This window comes from Thermobia domestica, chromosome 11, assembly GCF_964235325.1.
Source record: "Thermobia domestica chromosome 11, izTheDome1.hap1.1, whole genome shotgun sequence".
Classification (NCBI taxonomy): domain Eukaryota; kingdom Metazoa; phylum Arthropoda; class Insecta; order Zygentoma; family Lepismatidae; genus Thermobia; species Thermobia domestica.
This window is the reverse complement of record NC_137464.1, coordinates 86531882-86550215: the sequence shown is the minus strand read 5'-3', so window position 1 is coordinate 86550215 and position 18334 is coordinate 86531882. Positions and strand designations below refer to the sequence as shown.

The 18334-nt window shown below is 35.8% G+C and overlaps 2 protein-coding genes across 2 annotated transcripts in view; both read right to left on the bottom strand.

Annotated features, from left to right (window-relative positions):
- Window positions 1–18334, bottom strand: part of LOC145665201 (uncharacterized) — a 160112-nt gene that overhangs the window by 30053 nt on the left and 111725 nt on the right. The window lies entirely within an intron of this gene.
- The window catches only part of LOC145664257 (UDP-glycosyltransferase UGT5-like), a 32370-nt gene continuing 17938 nt past the window's right edge, over window positions 3903–18334 (bottom strand). Inside the window, exons 2-5 of the mRNA XM_081730763.1 lie at window positions 14252–15081; window positions 7311–7533; window positions 6657–6876; window positions 3903–4274 (exon numbers count right to left, since the gene is read on the bottom strand). Coding sequence (XP_081586889.1) covers window positions 3995–4274; window positions 6657–6876; window positions 7311–7533; window positions 14252–15079 — 1551 coding nt within the window. The 5' untranslated portion in view covers window positions 15080–15081 and the 3' untranslated portion in view covers window positions 3903–3994. The remainder of the gene's footprint in view (window positions 4275–6656; window positions 6877–7310; window positions 7534–14251; window positions 15082–18334) is intronic.

The window sequence follows — 18334 nt, the reverse complement described above, 5'->3', positions numbered from 1 at the left end:
CACTTGGTCCCTGTTGCCATTTGAAAGTTTGAAGTTGTCTCCTGTGGTCCTATGATGGGGATCCTGGGGGCACTTGCTTCTCACAGACTTTTATGACCCCCTGACATTGGTACATTCCTGCACAACTGAATCCGTTACATTTTTGTTCGTTTCTCAAATCTTTCAGGTCACAAAGTTTGGTGGGACAGCCTGTATATTCCCACATACGACCCAACCATGACATAATGTTTACTATCAGTTGTTGGCTCAACCAAACCATTTCATGTTCCCCGACTTGACATTACCTCAATCACTCTAGTATTGATGCATTCCGAGTGATGCCTGTTGCCGGAATTTTCTTTTTGTGAAGCGAGTAGTCTAACTATATTAGAATTGTCTGGATGTTCATGGCCAGTGTTGCTAACTTCGGAACTCGTTTTTCTTTTCGACTCTAGGTACGTCGGTTTCCTACATAGTCGGTGCTTGTTGTTTTGTTCATTCTAATATGCACAGCTCGTGATCAAACGTAGCACATTATGGCCAACTGCGTCTTTTCCGTATTTTTCGTACTTCTGTTTTTTTATTCTCTTTTCTTAGACTGTACCACTGATTATACACGTCATATCTTATGTTCTACATGACACTGAATATTGCACTCACTTCATATAGTGCTCATTGCAAAACATGTACTTTTCATTGCAGTTGGCAATACTGTTAATCCTACTGGTGGCCTTCATTTGTTCCCTATTGTGGCAAGTCTCTTTCTATACATCACTTGTCAGCATTGTATTTTGCCGTGCCCCCCTTTTTTTGCGAAATTTTCACTTTTCCCCCTTGGCCAACCTTGCTGTTTACCGAACTTCCACCCCTTATATTTCTTGAACCTATTGCTAAGGGCAGCTAATTTTTTGGGAATGCTCATCTCTGTTACAGCTCTTTCAATTGGCATAGGCCATATCTTGCGCTGCAACTATCATTTTCGGAAGGTTCCCTTGTAAGTAGCAAAAGTCAATGGTATGCTACCTGCAATACAGTAGAGTAGTTTGCATTTTCTATTTTTAGGGGTTTCTGAGGTGCTCTATATTATTTTTTGACCTTGCAGAGAGTGTGAACCTCGAGTTGAAAATCGAAAAAAACAAACGGTTTTATACGCGATTAAATCTGGTAAATCTCTATCTATGTACAAAATTTGGTGGCTCGAGGTGACTCCATTCTATGAGAAAACTAGACAGTCACTCAATTAAGTCACTCGAATAAGAACACAAACATTACTCGAATAACGAATATTCGAAAAATTATTTGAACAATTTTAACAGCACTACTGTGAACTTTATTTTCTAAACGACTTGATTAAATTACTTGTTGCATCATTTGCTTTGCCTGATCAACAATTTTTTCAAACACCGTTACGGAATAAGGCTCTTGTGTCTGTCCAGTTTCCTGAGAATATGAAAAAATAAAATGAAATCTTCTCTATCCTGTATTTCGGCTATACTGCTAAAGGAAACGGCAACGATGGTAATGAATGAAATGGTGGGATGAAAGAAATGAAAAAAAAAAAAAAACGGGATAACAGTAGCATCATTTCAGATTTCGCCAGGGGATGAAAGATGCTCCACCGACATAAGAATTCCACGTGTTTTGTTACAACTGCAGTATCACCTTCCTAATGTTCACGTCACATAATATTTTAATAATAATAATTCAGTTAGAAGAAAGTGATTGACTGAAGCTCAAAATATTGTCTGTCATTTACTGTTAGAATATGGTGTTATTACATGCAAATGATTTTCCTGATTGTACAAACCTGTACAAATCTCGCTTAGCAACACTCACACCTGTAAGTGCTTGCTATCAATGGAAACGGAAAATAAAAAAAAAAATCAATAGTTGCTCAACACTTGTCATGTACTTATCGTTTTTGCAGCTATGGCATTGGCCTCCACGTTCTTTCGTCCTTATAACACTTTTTCTCAGTGATTTTGTCAAACAACACTTGTATCGGCTCCCTTTACCAACTACCATCCAGGATTTTTTCGTTCACATCACAGGGGCTATTGTATTACAGAGTTAGTGTATCTTCAGTGTTACAATACAACGTGTATGGCAAGAAAAGTATTATAGGCTACATGTGTGTCGTTTGACAGAGAGAGCTCAAAACTTATTCAGTTTTCATTTCCATTTATACTAGTACTTCCATGTGTCTGGGTATTGTTAAGCGACGTTTATTCAGGTTTATAATTTTAAAGATTATGTATATTAATAATGCATTTATTTCGTCTTCTGTGTTGAACACTTTTAACATTGCTTAAAAAATCTAATCGTTCACTTACAAATTGAGTGCACCCTAACTACTTTGGGTTCCTGGTTCGTACCTCATTGTCTTTGAAATGCATCAGGCTTTCGAGTTACACTTTGTGTGTGTGTGGCACAGATCCTTTCAAAACTTTCTCGAGAAAAGCCTTTTTTTAAATTTAATTTTGGCACCCTAATTGTAGTCTCAGATTCAAATAGCTGCACAAAATGTATTTCTAAAAATACTTCATGACCCAGGCTTTATATTTACGCAGTTTCATTGAAATACAATTAGTGGTATAAAACACGACATGTTGAAAGATCATACCGTATATACAGGCATATATTTGAAAAACTGACTCATTTTAAAGACAGTGATGTACGAGTCATGAATAGCGTAAGATAGTGTACGAGAGCTGAAATTCCTAAGTGATTTTTCAGGAATTCCTTATTGATGGGACGTACGTTATTGTCTTTAGAGTGAATTACGCTTTCGAATGACATGATATTCATGTTGTCACAGATCCATAAATTTGGGAAAAGGTTACCCAAATTCTCCCGAGAATGGTATATTTTAAACATTGGCGTCCCCCCAAAATGTAGGTTATAAAATCAGATTTTTTCTTTCAGTACAGGTTCTATACGTGAAGTTTTAAGACTGTTAACTGCACTCTGGAGGAAAATATCTGAAAGGTCCACAAGAAGAACCAAGATTGCTGAAAGATTGTTCATACAAGGTAAAGGATATAACGAGAAGCAACTACGTCCTCATTTTACATTGCACTATAAAGCAAGTATTTTTCACTAAGGAGTTGGCGTGAAGTTTGCAGGATTTACTAAAAGAGGAAGCAGGTGATAAATGATTGGGAATTATAATTTATAGAAATGTTATGATTAAAAATATTTCATCAAAGTTTCATTAGACGAAACCTATTGCTTGAATGGATTCGGAACCATTACTCGGGTTTGTTCCCAGTGGCAATCATACATTTATTGCTTCATGTTCTGCCGATTTTTATAGCTTACTGCAATCTTTCCTATATAGGAAAACCCAGTGGCGTATTTAAGGGGGGCTTCCGGGCTTAAGCACCCCCCGAAATCTTACTTACTATATTAAAGTATATGAAATATCTTGCAGAATTTTCACATTTTCAAAAGCCTCCCTGAAACAAAATCGTAAATACGCCACTGGGAAAGCCTCATATTGCAGTATACCAAATGCTCTTCGATTCGTTTATACTTTGCAAAAATTGTGGACAGGCGAAGCCTTCGAAGTTGACTTCGAAGCCACCAGATAAGCAGAACGTAGGGCTATTTCATATTATCTTTTCTGACAATTTTAAATTTCTTGCCTCGTATCTCAAGCACAGCTTTTTGTACTAAATATGGCAAAAACAGTCAATGGAATTAAAACTTCTTTGTCATTCAATTATCAGTCATTTTTACTTTATCTCTCGCAATATTCTGTTAAAACCTAGTTTAAGATTTAGGTAGATCGAGAACCGACAATCTGAAGTTTGATTCTCAACTCATACTCTAATATTTAGCACTCCTGACAGAATAACAGTGTATTTTAATAAAATTAGATATTAGGGAAAAAATGAAAATAAAAATAATAAACCAAACAATTACAAAAATATATTGTATTTTAAAATTATTTAATCGACTTAATTACAAAATTATATTTTTATATACTAGTAGGCTATTTATAATTGGTATACTATGATTTCTTGACTTTTCGTTTGTCTTTTCTGATACATCTGCAGAGAGTCCTCACAGCTACATAAATGAGAGAGATCACTAACGCTATAATAAGGAAGAGAACAGTGAAGACATCTAGTAGAAAATATTGGTACCAAGTTAAGTCCATTGCACCATTTCTCAAATGTCTAGCACCTTTGTGTCTCAAAACATATTCAGTCCAAAACACTGCTCGTTCCAGTGGCGTATCGGGTTCATCTTTAATTATAGCTGAGACACGTTTAGCATTTTCTCGATAGCTGAAAGAAATGTTAAAGGAAAAATTTACCTCTTTCTTCTTGCATTGAACAAAGATATTTAAAGAGAAGGAATGTGTACAAAATATAAAATTACATAATGAAAATATGAAGCAATAAATCATAATATATGTTACAGTTTTATATAATCTTGTTCACGGTAATCAAATAAATGTTGTTTCTTCTAGGAATCTCATCTAAAGATAATATATATCGGTCAGACGTCACGTACTATATGACACTACAAAGGTACTTGTAATGTTCGTAACCAAGATAAACACATGAAAGGAGGATAATCACCAGTCATACTCTGTCGTTTGTTGGTGATCTTTCGTGATCGTTCTTTGTTAACCAATATTTATCATGTTCGCAAGTCAAAAAGTCAAATGAATAATGACTGATTACAGAATCATAATAAAGTTTAGAGAAAATTGAGTACCCTTGCAAGACCTAACATTGAGAAAAGGTAGGCTAATCAATTAGCAACATTGACCCTATGATGTAATTGGTCTGCTTTGCTTGAGTATATCACAGCCAAGTCAATTACCACCAACGTCACCCCTACGAAAGAATTGGATAAATTATGACAAATTTTTGGTTAGGCAACATACACGTTGAACTACGCAACCGCTCAGAAGTTTTCGAACATCTTAGATTTTTTTGAACATGTACTGTGAACCTATTATTTTGGCACAAGAGCTTTGTCACCGCTGCATGTAAGAGATAATCTGTTTAAAATGTAAATTTTAAAAAGAGTTAAGATCTGAGAGAAACTGCGGATGAAATATTTAATTGCGAGGCACGGTGGCTCAGTGGTAGAGCGCTTACCTCTGATGCGTGAGGTCCAGGTTCAATCCCCGGTCAAGTAAGTTTATGGTGGACAAATCGTGTCCGTGGGTTTTCTCCTGGTGCTCCCTTTACTCCCATATTCTCTTTCCACCAATTCTTCCATTATTATTCAGTTATCTTAATCATCCGTCTCCCTTAGCCTAAAGGACATAGTCATGGGTAGTGTTGTGAAGGCCTGAAAAAAACTGGAAATTTTGGGTAAAAAAAACAGTTTTTTACCGTTTTTCCCGAGCCTGGAAAAAAACGGAAAATTTGGGAAAAATTGAAATTTTCGAATGTTTTACTACGTTATGCTTTTAAAATGAAAACTTTTTTACATTTACTAGTTTGCAGTTAAGTTCATTGAGTACATATGTTTTTTGTATTAGAATAGGGAAAATTTGTAGAAACAAATATATGTGAACCACTCCTTTAAAGTTAGTACCATGATAGTAACGTTGAATTTCCAAATAAGAAATAGGGGAAGATCTCAATAGTAAATTAAATGACAGAACAATTATTATTTACATCAGTATGTATAATACTAAAATTCATTAAGAAAGAAAAGTTCATTTTCGAAGTCCTCTGAAAGCATAAGGAAACTATAAATACAGATGATCACTATATACAGGGTGTTTCAAAACAACACTGACAACGTTTGGGAGGTGATTCCTGACACCAAAATAAGACAAAAAGTATAGACCAACCTGGGTGCACAAGTGCTTCCTTTTGGAATTATAGTCTGCCGATAACATGAAAAAATGAACTTTAAAGATCCATAGCTGCAAACTATGGGACCTATCGTAGTCGCGTCAAGACTTTACTTAGGAATTAATATCTGCGCTATCCAAAAATACATGTTTCAGAATCCTAATTTACTTACGCAACAATTTTTATAGAGGCAGTTTTTTCTAGGGGCATATAACTTGAAGTGTTCATCAACTGCCTCTACAAAAATTTTGCGAAAGTACCGCAGGATTCTGAAACAGATATTTGGATAGGGCACATACTAGTTCCTAAATAAAGTGTTGACCCGACTATGGTAGGGTCCATAGGTTTAGAGTAATGGATCTTTAAAGTTCATTTTTTTAAATGTTTTCGGCAGCCTATAACTCCGAAAGGAAACATTTGTGCACCCAGGTTGGTCTATACTTTTTGTCTTATCTTGTCTAATCGATACGAGTCTCATGCTGTTAATTTTATGAAAACAAAATTGCAATACAGAACTCGCTTATTTTGTGCATAATAAGATCTCTATCTGCCGGAACCAGTGGTATGTGGTCCGTAATCCAGATCTCCTGTAGACGAGATATCGTGGTGGGGAACGATTTATACTGTGAACATTTATCTTGCATAATGGTTTCTCCATCCGCCAACTGGTCAGGATTCAAGCCCACGTTAATAGTAATTTCTATCCTTCACAACCCCACTGTTACGTAAGGGCAAAAAACCAAAACTTAAAATTGTCATCAAGTTATTGTCTACATTTGAAGACCAGAGATCAACAAACAAGTTATACGTAGCTCTGTATTTGAAAAATTCGGATTCCATCCTTACCTTGAATTATGTAGAACTGCCGTCAACGCTTCTAGCAAGTCCTCTCTAGTTAGAGTGGTAAACTCTAATTTGACACCGAGTCCAAGTACTGTAATCTTTCGCATATTAAGATCTTGATCAGCAAAGATTGGTATTCCTACCAAAGGTACGCCGTTGTACGCAGCTTCTTGAGTGCTCAGAAGACCTCCATGAGTTATAAACAAACGCAGATTTGGATGACCTAGCGATAATAAAAATATAACAAAATTAGTTGTACACTTTATAGTTTTTTTTCTGTTTACAAAATATGAACGAATTAATACACTTTTCAATAACTAAAAAATTATTTTCACTGTGTTCAAGTTTACCATTTTTTTAAATTACTGAATGAAGATAGGATTGTGGAACGTGCATTTTGATGGCAACTACTTAGAAAAGTAAGAGAAACAACATGGAATATATTGTATAGTACAGAGCGCACATAGTTGAGGAAATACTGCACACAAGAAGCGTATGTGTTTCTATATGTGTAAGCTAGAAGTTGCTTCGAAATGAATATCAAACTCTTTTCCTTCCTAGTTTGACAATTTTGATGCCCAGCACTTGAAGTGTATTACTTTTATTGACTAATGAAACTTTGCTGAAATAACTTCCTTATATTTATACAATGCTTACCTAAGATATCTTGCTGCGGTAGCCATTTTCCAATCTTCACATTTTTCGGTTGACCTGGTAAGCTATCTGATTCAAATTTCCAGAGAACTCTCTGAGGCAACTGAGCAAATACATCCAAAAATATCTGTCTCTTCTCAGCAGACATCATGTCACTTCTTGCGTTTGAACCCAAACTGAAGAATATTGCACCATCCTTCGCATCATCCAGAAATTTTTTCAAGTCCTAAAAGACGAAGGAATATTAATTTGTATTTTATTGATGCAAGACCTACTATACTTCTTTACTTTCACATAGAGTTAAGATAAGATTACCTCATGTTTTTTGGGCTGCGGAAGCTCCGGTTTGAAAGCTCTTGTCCTGGGTCCCGCCGGTTTACATTTTGCCCCGGTTTCCAAACGTGTCAAACAATTCAACTTTTATTTTTATGTGACCTATCCTGATTGCAGTATTCTAAAATACTTTTGTATACCACGCTTTTACATTAACAGCTAATGTTATATTAATTTATAGTACCTCAATATTGGTAGATTGCGGTACGCCAGTGCATAGAGTTCATATTTAATCTTTGGATTTAAGAAGTATGCTACTTTCGTAACCATCATTAATGGTACATCCAACAGAAATGAAATAAAAGTGGTTCTCGTACTGGTTAGCGACTTTGTATCAATAGAAGGAAGAGCGGAATATAAATCTATAGATAACAGATTTAATTTTTCTCAAGTGGTAGCCACAGGTAACAGCTTCCTTTCCTTGGCAATCAGTTCCAATATTACTGGAAGAAAGTGTAATTAAGTTTATACTCATGTTACTGTGGATAATGAATTGACGGAATGCATAGTTCAAGCAGTTAATAATATGATAAAAAGACGTTTAATGGACAGTCAGTCACAAAGTATTACTGCAAAACATTGGTTACGTATTTTAGTCGACATTCTATGTGACTTGAGAATCACGAGCGCACCGATTCTGAACAATTTCCCAGTCTGCACTCTGTAGAGGTATTGTCCAAGAAAGAGGGTAATATCACGTACAGTACCTGTACTCAGGATCAAAGCCAGAAATAATATTGCAGAACTATGGTGAATAGAAAAGTCCCTTAATAATTTAGGAAGAATCGAAAGGTATGGGTTAAACATTGCTCAAACAAAATGAGGAAATTTATCCCTGCATAAGTTAAACTACGATTAAGACAAAATGAAATGAAATCTTTTAAGTTTTACGTCCCATGGTTATGCCGGTTAGGCTAAAGGAGACGGGACGATTAAGAAGTAACGTCTACGAAGTTATTGTGAATTATAGAAAGAAGAACGTACACCAGCATCAACTGAATCCAAGAACTGAAAGAATGAACCGAACAACAGCCACTTTATTCCTAAAGAAAGATTCAGACAGAAAACAACTAACCAACAAAATAATCGACTATTTCAATGCAAGTTGACAATTTATGGTGGATTATTGAGGACGGAAATAACGATATGGAGCCAAGTCCAGGTACATTAGAAACGGAAGTAGAATTGGGTCTATGGAGATGTAATCGACACAGAAAACAACCTGATTGGTATAAGTTCTTCCATCTCGCCTAACGGCTTATGAGCCACTAACTTCTCCAAGTTAAGAATTTCTGTCATTTTAGGCGAGTTGGTAATTTGCATCTTGCCTAATCCCATTTCGCCTAAAATGGCAACTAGTTAATTTCTGTACTTGTGAGGTGTGTAACACTATAAAACTCTCCTTTCGTTACCGGTGTTGAAATATTGCATAAAGACCGTAAATAAGTACTCCAAACAAAGGGTGTATCACTTTATGTATGGTATTTACAATCTACGAGGGTCGCTCCGAAATTAATGCCTCCTATTTTTTGTGTTGACTTTGTATGTCTGTGCCAGATGTCGTTGGTGTAGTGCTAATGCTTGAACCTTCCTCTTTTATTTGCAACTGGTCCCGTTGTTCAAGCAATAGTTGGCGCCAGCATAGAAGTGTTTCAAAGTGGAGTCTGATATGGACGTGCGTATACACAACGATGTGTGATTGAATTCCTCACTGCTGAAGGAATTGCGCCGATTGAAATCCATCGACGCTTAATAAAGGTTTATGAAGAAGATACAATAGACGTGAGCAATGTGAGGCAATGGGAACGGCATTTTCAAGGTGGTGAAAAGGGTGTACATGACAAGCAATGAAGAGCGTCTTGATCAACTCATCCGTGTTGATTATCAGATAACGACCAGAGAATTGTGTACAAAGCTAAAAGTGGCGAACATTTTCAAGACGCGGAAGCTGTTGTCAAAGCTGTAAGGAAGTGGTTAGACTCAGCTTGTTCCGGTTTTTACAAGCGCGGCATGCAGGTTCTGGTTCATCGTTGGCAGAAGTGCATAACGAATGGTGGGAATTATGTGGAAAAATGACAGTCTGTAGCTGAAATATTACTCTGTTTTGCTGTGCTGTTGTTATTTATGTATCTCCATTAGTTTCCGTGGAAAAATTGAGGCATTATTTTCGGAACGACCCTAGTACATAGTGCAACATTTTGATATGACCAGAAGAAATATATTTTAAGTCACAGTTTAAGATTAATTACAGTTGCGGACACTAATTATAGTTGGACGTATTAATGAAGATTTTATTAGTTGTTTAATACGAACTTTATTAGTTGTATAATTAAAAGCTAATTGGCCGCGGATGAACTCGTTCAAGGATAAACGGATAGAAAGGGATAAGTTCCTCCAAATTTCAAAATTTCCTTATTTAAATAATATTATAAGATAATAATTTTCACCAATATTTTCTATGTTGATGCAATATGGCATATATTTCCTTTAGGGTTTTCCAATGATCACCATTGTATGAGGTTAAGGTCAGTGCAGCATAGAGGGAGATTTACATTTATCCTTATTCCAAATATAATGCAGGTACTACGAAAACTTTCATAAATAAAATATTCGACTTCATAAAATATGGCATAGTATATTTTTCTGAGGCTTCCCAATAGTGCTTATTCCTTGGATTTAAAATCAGTGGAGAGTAAGAGAGTACATTTATCCCTCCTCCTCGTGATCTAGGAAACACTTCTCGATAACTGTCGTAGAAAATATTAAATTCTGATAAAAATGGTATATAATTTTACGACGTTTTCCTGCAATTTCTACTATCTGGAGTTAAAATCAATCAATAATTAGAGAGTAAATTTACCCCCTTCCCTTCACATTAAAGGAAAAATATTCCGCGAAATATTTGTAAAAATTTTCCGATTTACATGCAGCTTAATGAAATTGGTAAACAGTAAGGCAATAAAAATACCCAATAATAATAATAATAATGATAATAATAATAATAATAATAATAATAATAATAATAATAATAATAATAATAATAAGAAGAAGAAGAAGAAGAAGAAGAAGAAGAAGAAAATCACATGAATGGTGGTAAAATAAGTGTCAACACTTTATAAAGTACCCCAAAAACTGCTACAGAGTTAGTAAGCCCTAAAATGGAGTTGACTAATAAAATGAATTAATATATAGTGTAAATTGTTTTCATATGTGTGTATGGTTTCTCAATTTCATAGTGCCGATATGGTTCCTGATGTAGTACAAAAATTTCCTCAGAACTACAGGAATTCTCTCGTAACCATTTTAGGCGACATAGGGTTAGAGAATTTGGGAATTCCCTTTCTCGGCTAAAATGGCAAATGTTCTTGTCTTGGAGAAATCAGTGGCTGATGTGATTAGGCAAGGTGGGATTGAACTGAGTACACATCTTAAAAAGATTAAATAAATAAATTAAAGGGGAGAATATTGTAGAATTGGAAAATGTGTATTACAAGTTGGGCGAAAAGTGCCATTTATATACACTATCTGCTGAGAACATTAGGAAGAAATAGACGTTGAACAATGTGTAATTTTAGAGATTACAGACTTTTGAGTGTGACGTGCTCCGGTTAAGAAGTAAAGTGCGCTTGCAGTTTGGTTACAAATGTTGTATTCCATGTCGTATTTTTTTCTGTGTTTCACATAACTATTACTTTTGACTTTTTCTGTGTATATTGTGCTATTTTGCTGGGCGTTTTCATTTTGCTTGTGGGTTTCTTTTCGAAATCCCAGCATGGCTGATGACACTAATTTGACTATTCCGCATGTACGGGATTCGGATACTTTAGAAATCAATATGGACACTGATGCTAATTCAGTTGTCTGTGGGCTAATTCAGACGCCTCCAAATATCCCTACTTGTCTGTGGGAGCTGCAGTTTTCATTCCTCCTCGCAATCTTACCATGCAATATAAATTGCCTGCCTTCTTCTCGATCTTCGATGTCGAAGCGTTCGCTATTCACCAAGCCCTTTTATATGTCAAGCGGCAAAACTCCTATCTTCTTGTATTAGTACGGACTCGCTTAGTGTGCTTCCGGCATTATCTCGTATTAACTGGAATGCTAAATCTACTTGGCTTATCCTCAACATTAAACATCTCCATCACTCCCTCATGACAACAGACCACATCGTTCACTTCATGCGTTCTCTACAAGGTGATACTATGACCTGGCTGCGAAACGCGCATGTACCACTGGCATGGCTTATTTTTATCAAACTTCCTTATCAAAGCTACTCCTACCTCTTAGACAGACAATATACCCTTGCTTTGATGCGATAACAACGGCACAACAGACGTGGTTCTGGCAAATTCTATTGGGCAATTGTTGGACCTCACTGCCTCAAACCCAGGGATTTCATTATTATCTGATCTCGCGCTGAAATCACCACCTACTATCGCATTCTGTTTGGAACTGCTCTTACTCTCGCCAAGCTTTTTCAGATTCGCAAGAAAAACACTTGCCACTGTTGGTGTGACAAATGTGTAGGCACTCTTAACCACCTCTTATTTGCATGTGATCTCTTGAATCAACATCGACATTCCTTTTTACAATAATTGACTTTCTAACTTGGCTTGGGCCCTTTTTCTTATCAGTACATCTTGGCAACATACAATTGGTTCCTTATCAGAATTCTTATTAACTTTCTACTCCATAACGATATTCTCCTCTAACATTCCCATTACCAATTACTACTAAACACCAACTAATCACAAATAACTCCTTTTGAAAGAACTTTACTAAGGAATTCTCTGCTCAGCCGTCAATTTTTGCTTTCAGACCATCGACTGATCTTCATTCTAGGAAGTTCTACCCTGATGAAAACACTTACCTGTCGACCGAAATATTTCTCTACCTACATTGGTCTTGCAGCAATCAATTTTTGATCACTCTCTCTAATTGAACAATACAACACTTGTGGCCTACCTAGACGTTCCGCCTGAGGCATCCCCCTATCACTGCTAATAGTGTACAAGAAAGAAAGAATTTTTAGAGTATACGACATTACTTTGGACATTTGAAATGTGAAATGAAAGTAATTGGTACTTGCGTCTATCCTACGGTCCTGGAAATACAGATTACTATAATTCTGTTATAAGTTTTATGTTGTAGCGGATGTCCAGATTAGCCTATACCATAAATAAAGGTCATACATAATTTTGTCAGATCATGTTATAGTTGCAAACTGTAATGAATTACGTTAAAATAATATTAACTTACAATAGCGACATTAAGAGTGGCTATCAATGTTGAATTTTTGAATTCTCCTTTTTGCAATAGATGACTAAAGCGATTACTTTAGCAGAGTTTGTTAATAGAATCGATTCGTTAACATATTAACGGGTAACGGTATCATTAACGGTAGCTATCTATATCCATTTTCTACTATTTTCTACTATTAAAACAAAGGTAGTAGAAGTTACACATCTCGCCGTTAGATGGCAGCAAACATCTTTCAGACATCTATTGACATCTACCGGATAAAATTGAAACTTCTAGTATGTGATTCTTTTAGACCAGCTATACCCTATGTGATAAACCTAGGAAATCTCTTATGATTTTTCTTAGAGCCAAAACCTCAACGTGTATGGCATCAGATCGCATATCGTTTTATACGTTCTGAACAAACCTATGAGATTTCTCTTGTTTAGAGCACGCTCTATTTCGGAAAGAAAATTCGTAAGATTTCAATTTAAGCTACATCAGGTGAAAGAAAGTGAAAAATTTTTCTCCCCGGCAGCCAAGATGTTATTGCGCACTTATTATTGCATACCAGGAACATACATTTTGATATAGTACAAAGTCAACGCTCTATCACAACAAACATGCAAGGCAGAAAGCACTGGAAACCATTGGTGGCCGAGACCTGGCACCTCTTCGGAGGATGTGAAACAGGAAAAATTTTATGTGTATGGCATAGAAGGGTATGATTTCCTAAATCCTACGATATGTCTTAAGAGTTATCTTAGTGTATAGCAGCCCTTACTGTCTACTATAGTTAATTTTTAATTTGGCTGACTCCTAAGTATGGTTCATGTTTAGTCCTTGTCCACAGAGCATTGTAAATTGGTCATCATTGTTTTATATAATCCGCTGAATGTAAACGCAATAAATTTGATGTATAGGGGAGGTTTGGTTTATAGAATACAAATATATCATTCACTTGATAAAATTCAACATTGTTGCGGATTAAAGAGGGCGAGAAATTCTAAGACTTATTGGAAGATATGGCAAAGCTCAAGATTTGTTATAAGAGAACTTTTTCATTAAAGTGTACAAATCTGATATTCACTTCCAACAATTGAATAAAATTGGTCCAGATAAAATGGCACAGGGGGAGTATGATATGATTGGAATATTTACGATTGGAAATTTGTAATTTATTAACGAAACTTGGAATTTAATGGCAAGAAAACTTACTCTAATTCTAGACAAAATATTACTTTTGATATTCCCTTCATAAAAAATTGAATTATTTATTGCTAGGCTGTTTCTTTTATGTTTGATAGTTCCAATTTTCCTGATTAAAGACAAATAATTTTGATTAAGTAATTACACAGAAATCTTTTTACCTGAGGTAGCTCCTTTGGTGGTCTTACATGCATTCCTCCGACTTGAATCATATTGGGAACTGTTGGTTTAGGATATGATAAAGCTACATGTGTATTTAAAAAGAGAAGACTTGTATTGCTTTGTATGTCTGTCAGTGGTGGCAAGTCAGATCCAAAATGTTTTCTCATTACTGCATCCTGTATACGATTAGCATACCACCTTAGTCCTTTGAATAGAAAACCAGCAAATGTGTTCATAAATCTCTGTTGAAAATTCATTTTATCTGTAAATGGAAATATTGGTGCTGGTATGTGTGACCAAGGTTCAAGACCTCCAACAAATTGGTGTATTTCAAATATTTGCCCACCTGGACTTATGTACACCAGAGGCACTTTAAACTTGTCAACGAATCCAAGGAAACAATCATTGAAAAATATGCTTAGAATTATCAAATCAAATCTTTCATTATTGGTCTTAATTAAATCTTGCACTTCTGGTACTTGTAGACCTTTGTCACACAAAAGTGTAACATTTTGAAACATTTCGTATAGCATTACCAAAAAGTTGTGATCTCTTCTTTCAATCATATTCGCCTGATTTGAAAGGAACTCTTGGACTGCTTTGACATGTATTTGTTTATAATTTGGAATGTTTTCCTTAATAGGAAAAGGAGTGATTGTAACTAGTTCATGCCCTCTTCTGGCTAATTCTGTAGTTAATGCTGTAAATACATGGGTATGGCTTCGGCTGCCAAATGACCATATGCCCAATATCCTGGCACTCTTCGTCTCTTGGCATATCACTAATACGCTAAGCACAAAAAGAAGTGTATCGCCCTTCAGTCCCATTCCTGAAAAGACAAGAATAATATCAAATATATTTTTTTTATTTGTGCAAATATAAGCAAATCTTCAACAAACCTTCAATATCTGGATCTGTGCATATTGAATATAGAAAAAATATCATTGTTATTTATATAGGGTCTATCGGGTGTTCGGAAACAGCAGTGACAAACTTTGGCAAACAATTCTTGATACAGAAACATGTAAAGTAATTAGGGTGCACAAACGTATCAGTTTGGAGTTATATAGTTCAGCGAAAATTGAAGACTTTGGGGCAAAAACAGGTTAAGTCCAAAAAATTAAAATGTGAAGGAGATAGCTTCACAACGGTTTCCACTCATCCGATTTTCTTCAAACTTCTCACATATATAGTAAACCGAAAATAAATCGACAGTATTTTTTGTTTCTTTCGGAAAAGAGGTTAAGGGGGGCAAAGGGTCCCTTTTCAAAAATGGGCCCTCTTCATTAAAAGGGCCACATTAAAGAAACGAAACTCTGCCGATGCAAAGATGACTTCAATAGGAAATACGTTTTTTTTTTTTTTTTTTTTTTTTGCGAAAAAAGGGTCGCAGGGGCTATGACCTTCTTCGAAATGACAAAGGACCCCGCACAATCCTTACGGAAATTGGATTTTGGTGGAATTGCTTAAAACCATGTTATGTTGTAAATATGGTGTTCCTGAGAAAAAGTCTCAATGAGCACAGCTACAAATCACTGATTGTTTGGCTACTACAGGGCCCTTTTTTTGAAAACAGGCGAAGATAACGATATTCTGGATTTCGGTAAAAATGACTAAAACCGTTATATGTTGTAGATATTGTGATGTTCAGAAAAAGTCTTAATGGGAATAACCACCTATCACTGACTGTTTGGCACTAGGAGGCAACTTTTATGAAAGTAACAGAAGATAGTGATGTTCTGGATTTCGATGAAAATGACTGAAACCGTGATAGGTTGCAGATATTGTCATCAAGCGGAAAAGACTCCATGGACATAACCACAAATCACTAATCGTTTGGTCACTACAGGGCTACTTTCTTGATAACAGCCGAGTATAACGATGTTCTAGACTTCGGTAAGATTGAGTAAAACTAAGATATGTTGAAGATCTTCTCATCATGAGAAAAAGTCTTAATAGACACAACCATCGAATGATGGTTGTTTGGTCACTACAGGTCCAGGTTTTTTAAAACAGCCGGTATAACAATATTTTTGGTTTCGGTGTAAATGAATGAAACTGGATATGTTGTAGATGTCGTGACCCTGAGAAAAATTGTCTAGGGCTTTCTAATGTTTTCCTTTGTCCTGCTAGATGAACATCTGAATGTTGTCTGTGCTTAAATAATGTTGGCCGCTACTCTTCCCATCCATTTTTCCAGTAGTGGGATCGGACTTTTCAGGGTTTCATACAATTTTATCAAAATTCCGGAGTATCCTTACTTTCTGCTGTTTTAAAAAATGTGGCCCCGAGTTGCCAAATGGTGACTGATTGGTGGTTGTGTCCATTGAGATTTTTTTATCAGGATCACATCATCTACAACATATCACAGTTTCAAGCAATTTCACGGAAGTCCAGAAAAACGCTACCTCTTAATCCGTTTAGAAGAGTGGCCGAACGCTCAGTGATTTATGGTTGTGATTCTTCAGACTTTTTCTCAGGATCAGAATATCTACAACATATAACGGTTTTAAGTAATTCCACCGAAATCCAGAATAACGTTACCTTCTGCTGTTTTCAAAACTGTGGCCCTGTAGTGGCCAAACGGTCAGTGATTGGTGGTTGTGCCTGTGGAAACTTTTTCTCAGGATCAGAACATCTATAACCTATCACAGTTTCAGTCATTTTCATCGAAATCCAGAATATCTCTATCTTCGGCTGCTTTCAAAAAAGTGGCCCTGTAGTGGCCAAACGATCAGTGATCTGTGGCTGTGCTCATTGAGACTTTTTTCTCAGGAACACCATATCTACAACATAACATGGTTTTAACCAATTCCACCGAAATCCAATTTCCATAAGGATTGTGCGGAGTCCTTTGTCATTTCGAAGAGGGCCATAGCCCCTGCAACCCTTTTCTCGCAAAAACTACAAAACCCGTATTTCCTACTTTGAAGTCATCTTTGCATCCAGAGTTTCGTTTCTTTAATGTGGCCCTTTTAATCAAGAGGGCCCATTTTGCCCCTTAACCTCTTTTCCGAAAGAAACAAAAAAGATACGTGTCGATTTATTTTCGGTTTATTATATATGTGAGAAATTTGAAGAAAATCGGATGAGTGGAAACCATTGTGAAGCTACCTCCTTTATATTTTCATTTTTTGGACTTAACCTGTTTTTGCCCCAAAGTCTTCAATTGATCGCCATGATGCAAAACAGGTCAGTGCAATCCAGGCCCACAGCCAGCAAAAGAACTTTAAAGGGTCACAAGTCTTAAAAATTGTAAAGCTCTTCACATCAATAGTTAGTATTCAGATCTTATATGAATGATAAATACATTTCTCATTATATACGTTCCCCATACCTCCCTAATCTAATAATAGTTTTTATTAACTTAATTCTGAATTCGCAGATTTTGGCATTTATTTTGTTTCTTCCTAACTCCGGATTCTAAATCCATACGTACTTCAGCTTTTCTGTTTAATACGATTACCGTCATCGAATTACATTTGCTGCATTTTATCTGTCATTGAAGAGTTAAAAAGAAATACGCGTAACATTTTCACTTAATATATGTATCACGCCTCCCTCAGTAATTTTCTACATTTCCTACATCTCGTATTTTCTTAATAAATTATGCAACATCTACAAATATCTAAAAAAATATTTTTGTCTTAATATAGCGCATAATGACTCGTTGAGAGATCTGAAAGTGGCACAGAATGTTTATGAAGAGCAGGTCCCCTAGCTCCTTTGGTTGAAGGTCTGGTCTAATCTAGAGAAATAAATGTTAGTTCAAGAACATAACGAAGAATTTGAAGCTTAAGGCCGTGCCTAACGCTTTCAGCTGAGACCATCAATCCCTATATACTAACAAGGTGAACTTCTTTCCAAAGTATTATGAAAACTATTGGTCTTATGCAGTTCAAAATTTCTCCACATGTTAACCTACCCCAATACTACATGTTCACTTTTTAACTTTTAAACTAGTTCTTATAGTTCATTAATATTACTTTTTACAAGGAAATATCTGGGAAGATGAAAGAAAAAATCATGGCATTTTAGGCGTGTGCGTATTAGTAATATACAAAATAAATAAATATTACAAA